This window comes from Mobula birostris, chromosome 3 (genome assembly GCF_030028105.1).
Source record: "Mobula birostris isolate sMobBir1 chromosome 3, sMobBir1.hap1, whole genome shotgun sequence".
Lineage (NCBI taxonomy): Eukaryota > Metazoa > Chordata > Chondrichthyes > Myliobatiformes > Myliobatidae > Mobula > Mobula birostris.
The window spans coordinates 215,820,149-215,826,148 of record NC_092372.1 but is presented as its reverse complement, the minus strand read 5'-3'; the positions used below and the strand labels follow the sequence as shown (position 1 = coordinate 215,826,148).

At 43.4% G+C, this 6,000-nt stretch overlaps 1 protein-coding gene across 2 annotated transcripts in view; it reads left to right on the top strand.

Moving 5' to 3' along the window:
* The window catches only part of LOC140195560 (NEDD8 ultimate buster 1-like), a 49,932-nt gene continuing 43,932 nt past the window's right edge, over window positions 1–6,000 (top strand). The window contains exons 1-2 of one of the 2 annotated variants that reach the window (XM_072254091.1): window positions 1–56; window positions 1,058–1,156. In XM_072254091.1, coding sequence (XP_072110192.1) covers window positions 36–56; window positions 1,058–1,156 — 120 coding nt within the window. In that variant the 5' untranslated portion in view covers window positions 1–35. Of the gene's footprint in view, window positions 57–1,057; window positions 1,157–6,000 lie in introns of those variants that run through there. The other variant, XM_072254092.1, reaches the window with a different exon arrangement.

Here is a 6,000-nt window from a genome sequence, read left to right as displayed (position 1 = left end):
GTGTCTTCTGACATAGCAGGTCTAGCTGACAAACCATGGCAGAAGGGAGACAGCCAGTAAGTTGAAATGTGATCTAAATTGCTCCGGTTCTTAGTCACTTGAGTAAGAAAGGGTCCACAGGGTGTACTGTAAGTGTTCTCAGAATGTAATTCAATGTCAAGATCAAAGAGTGGATCCTTAAGTAATCTCAAAATCATTATTTTTTTTAAACGACAAATGGTTGTCGGGGTGGGGGTGGGGGAGGGATTTGATTCATCCAGAGCGGGATGGGAGACGCAGAGAAACATTACTAAGGGGAAATTTTATTTCCGAACAGGAAGAGGTGAATGTTACCATCGAAGTTCAAAGCTTCTTGGGATAAACTGCACTTTGTAGTTTTGATGCTGTAAATTGGGTGAAGGTGATCCTACAGAGAGAGAATGCTTGTGGATCTTAATATCTGGGTGTGTTTGTCACACTGTGCGCTTCCCTCTGTATCTGTGCATCTCCCCCTCTCTCACCCCACCCCCTGCAGGGGTGCTATCTGAGCTTGTTGGCTGGGGCTTTCCGCTCGTAAACCCCCTTGCAACACTGGTGAAAGTGAAAGCTGACACTGAACTGCATTTTCAGTGAACCTTGCTGTGGGGGGGGCAGCGGTATGGCACTGATGTTGCTGGTATTGCAGTGACAGTCCAGATATCAGTGTTGGTTCCGATATCACCGTGAAGCTGCAGATATCACCGTGATGGCACAGATATTCCCATAACAGAGCAGGCATTGCAGTGATGCTGCAAATATCACAGTAACAAAGCAGGTACGGTAATGAAGAGACCGTCTGCTCCTGTGCCCTGTGGTCCATATAAACCTCTGGCAGGGTTTGCAAATTCGCCCTGTGACCTCTCGGACACTTACAGTTAGTAAAAGTTAGTTGAAATGGGTGCTGGGTGGTGCCCACAGGCTCGAGGGGACTATTTCTATGACCCTGTAACCCATTAGTATCGGCGATTCTGAAACAGTGAATATTCTGAAGAAAGTGAACCTCACGGTGATAATGGCTGTCTGTACTCTCCCAACACAGCAAGACACAGATGCCAATAATATGATGGATTGTGCAGAGAATATGGACACCAGCTCTGGAGATCTACTGCTTAACATTCAGTTACCACAGCAACTCCAGGTAAGATCAGCCTCAACGAAAAGCTCTTGCCCTCTGACCCAGGACTGCTCTATGCCAGAGGAACAGGAAACCCACAAGACTATAGAACATAGACTATTCAACAGTACAGCACAGTGCAGGCCCCTCCGTTATGTTGTGCTGTACTTGTGACTTGCTCCAAGATCAATCTAATCCTTCTCTCACACACAATCCTCCATTTTTATTTCATCCATGTGCCTCTTTTTGTCATTAACGTACCTGATTTTAGCACCACCTCTGGCAGGGTGATCTACATATATTTAAAAAAACTACTTCTGACATCCCCCCCTATACTTTCCTTCGATCACCTTAAAATTATGCCCTCTAGTACAAGCCATTTTCGAACGGGTAAAAGGCGCTGGCTGTCCACTGTCATCATCATGTACACCTCCATCAAGTTACCTCTCATCCTCCTTTGCTCCAAAGGGAAAAGCCCTAGCGTGCTCAATCTTGCCTCATATGACTTGCTCTTAAATGTTACTATCATATCTGATTCCACTCTTTCCCTGACAGCGTGCTCCAGACCACATCACTCTGTGTTTAAAATAATCTTGCCCTGTAAATATCCTTTAAACTTCTCACCTCCTCACCTTGAACCTATGTCCTCAATTTAGTAACATATCTACACAGGGGAAAAAAATATTCTGACTCTTTACAATATTTAAACCTTTCATAACTTTATGAGCTCCAATCACGTCACCCTACGCCCCATCGACCTTCAGCGGTTCAAGAAAGGTAATCCAATGTTCTCCAGCCTCCCCTCATAGCTCATACTCTCAAACGCAGACAACATCCCAGTGAACATCTGCAGTCTCTCCAAATCCTTCACGTCCTTTCCATAATGAGCTGACCAGAACACTACACAATAGTCCAGATATGGCCTAACATAAGTTTTGTCCAAAGCTTTTACCTACTTCCTGTAGTGACTGACCAGAACTACACACAGTAGTCCAAATATGACTGCAACGTGACTTCTATAATCAAGCAATGAAAGGAAATATGTCATACAGCTTCTTTACTACCTTATTTATATGTAGCCTCATTCAGGGAACTATGGACTAGTACCCAATGCCCCTTAGGGTCCTGCCAATTAGATTATGAAGACACGCAGTCCTCTTTTATTGTCGAATAGTAATGCATGCATTAAGAAATGATACATTATTTCCTCCGATGTGATATCACAAAACACAGGACAAACCAAGACTGAAAAAACTGACAAAACCACATAATTATAACATATAGTTACAAACAGTGCAACAATACCATAACTTGATGAAGAAGTCCATGAGCACAGTAAAGTTCAAAGTTTCTCAAATGTCCCGCATCTCACGCAGACGGGAGAAGGAAGAAAAACTCTCCCTGCCATGCCGACCACAATCCGACTAAGTCATCCGAAAACGTCGAGCTCTGATCAGCTCTCCGACACCGAGTACTGAGCGCCATCTCTGTCCAAATGATTCGACCTCCTTCTCGGTCGCCAAAAGCAGGCAAGGCCAGGGATTTTGAGGCCTACCTCAAAATTACCTCATGGAATTAAAGTTCCATGTTCAAAGTTCAAAGTAAAATTATTATCAAAGTACATGCTGTACATGTCACCATATACAAACCTGAGATTTGTTCCTGACATACTCAATAAATATATTATAGAATAATAACCATAATAGAATCAATGAAAGACCGCACCAACTTGGGCATTCAACCAGTATGCAAGAAAAACTCAACTGTGGAAATACAAGAAAGATATATTATATTAAACAAATAATAAGCAATAAGCATCAAGTACACAAGGTGAAGAGTCCTTGAAAGAGAGCCCATAGGTTGTGGGAACATTCTTGCAGGCATTCACAATAGAACTGAGAAATGCAATATGATCAATGAAAGTTACACACAAAGACTGACAACGTGCAGAAGAAAACATCTGTCCAAATACAAAAGGATGATAATAATAACAACTAAACAAATAAACAAACAAATAAATAAATAATATTGAAGACATGGGTTGTCGAGTCCTTGAAAGTGAGAGGAGATGAGTGAAGTTATCCACTCTGGCTCAGGAACCTAGTGGTTGAAAGGTAATAACTGTTCCTGAACCTAATGATGTGGGACCTAAGGCTCCTGTACCTCCTTCCCAATGGCAGGAGTGAGAAGAGAACATGGCCTGGATGGAGGAGTTTCTTAATGAGAGGGGCTGCTGTCTTGGTATATTGTACACTCTCCTCTTACAGCTGACTTCCCAAAGTGCAGCACCTCACGCCTGTCCAAATTATTCCTCTCTGCTCATATTTCCAACTGGTCCTACTGTGACAACCTTCCTGAGCATCCACAACTCTGCCAATGTTTGTGTCACCTGTAAAACTTACTAGTCACCCCATCTAAATCTTCATCCAAATCATTTACTATTATCACAAACAGAGGTCCCAACCCTGATACTTGTGGAACACCACTGATCACAGTCAGTATAACACGCTTCCAACACTTCTTTGGCCAAACCAATTTTGAATAAAGTCTACCAATAAATAAATAAATATTAAATTAGTGTAAATGGGAACAAGCTTTTACACTGGGGTTGAGTGAAACTAGAACTAGAGGTCATGGGTTATGGTTGAAAGGTGAAATGTTTAAGGGGCACATGAAGAGACACTTCTTCACTCAGAGAGTGGTGAGAGTGTGGAACGAGCTGCCAGTGGAAGTGGTAAATGCAGGTTCGATTTCAACATTTAAGAGAAATCTGGATAGGCACATGGATGCGAGGGGTTCGGAGGGCTCTGGCCCGGGTGCAGATTGATGGGAGTAGGCAAAATAAAAGTTCAGCATGGAATAGAAGGGCCAAAGGGCAGTGTTCTGTACTGTAGTGATCTACGACTCGAAATAAATGAATCTGAAATCCATGGACCCTGTGTACAATCTTCTGGAGCAGCCTACCACGAGGGTACTTTATTAAAGTCCATGTAGACAGCATTTATTGCCCTATCAATCATTTTCATCATATATACATATATATTTGACTGGTTGTGTTTTTAGTAATATTCTATATGTGACTGTAGATGCGAGGTCTGGGCCTCTAAGCTGCAGTGTTGCCTTGGGGGCATCAGGTATCAGGGCCGGTCATCAGATGATATAGGTGGGCTGGGGGGTCTGGACTATATTCTATATGGGTTTGTTGACTAGTGTGTGCAAAGGTTGCGGGGAGTGACGGGAGGCAGCATCAGGTTATCCTGTGAATGTGTTCTTGTGTGTGATTGTTGGCAACGTGTTTTCGCACCGTGGCCCTGGAGTAACACTGTCTCATTCATGAGTACTCGTGTGTGGTTGAATGACAATTAAACTTGAATTGAAATGAATTCATTACCTCAAGAATCTGACCTACCTCCACATACTGACTATCCTCAACGTCCTTGCTTCTCCAGATGTGAGTAGATCCTGTCCCTGAGAATCTTCCTTTCCATAAGGCTCAGCGACTGATTACCTCCTGGTTTGTCCCGATTCCCCATCTTAAAGCAAAGAACCACATTTGCTATGTCCCAGTCCGTTGGGACCCCACATGTGACTAAGGAGGATGCAATGATCTCTGTTAAGATCCGTACAGTCAGAGAGTCATACAGAATGGGAACAGGTCCTTCAGCCCCACTGCATCACCCAGTCAGCTAGTCACTGCTGCATGAAGTAAGCCCAGAGTTCTCCGAGCATCTCCCATCCATGTCCTTATCTGGATTGCTTTTAAATGTTGTTCATGTGCCTGCTGCAACAACCACACGTTTCTGGCAGCTCATTCCAAACACACACCACCTTTGCATTAAGCAGCTGCCCCTGATGTCCCTTTTAAATCTTTTGCATCTAATCTTAAACCAATGCTCTCCTGTTTTTAGCACCTCCTCTCTGGGGTAAGAGTTAGGTACTTTCACCTTCTTTATGCTCCTCATGATCTTATATACATCTCTCAGGTCACCCCTACGTTCCAAGGAATAAAATCCTAGCCCATGTAACTTCCCCTTGTAACTCAGGCCTCCAAGTACATGCAACATCCTGCACTCTTTCTAGATTAATAACATCTTACCTGTAACAGACGATCAAAACCGTTCACAATATGCCAAGAGCAACCCTCCCAACATCTTGCCACATAACTTCCCAATTCCAACACTCAAGTAACTGATGAAGGGCAGCATGCCAGATACTTCTGTCACTACCTTATCTAGCTGTGACTCAATTTTCAGTGAACTTGCATTCCATGACCCCTCCGTTTCATGAAACATACAGGACCCTACTATTCAGTGTACAAGTCCTTCCTTGGTTTGATCTCCCAAAATGTAATGCTTCACATTTATCTGGATTGAAGGCCATGTGCCAATCCTCAGCCCACATACCCAGCTGATCAAGATTCCCTGGTAATTTTTCCATAACCGTCTACATTATCTACATCTATTTAGTATCTTTCTCAAATGTGTTAAACATGCTTTGTTCATTTGCATTCAAATCACTTGTATTAAGACTCAGCATTTCTTAGGTTGGAGGAGCAACACCTCATATTCCATCTGGGTAGACTCCAAACTGAACATCAAATTCTCAAATTTGTGGTAATTTCTTCTGCCCCCCCCCCTTTCCTTTTATTCCATTCCCCATTCTGGGTCCTCTCTCACCTCTTCTCTTCTCCTCACCTGCCTATCAGCTCCCTTTGGTTCCCCTCCTCCTTCCCTTTCCCCAGTGATTACTTCTTCTTCATCTCTTTACCTCTTCTATTTATCATCTCCCATCTTCTCATTTCATTCCTTCTCCCTCACCTGGCTTCACCTATCACCTGCCAGCATGTACTCCTTCCCTTTCCCACCTTC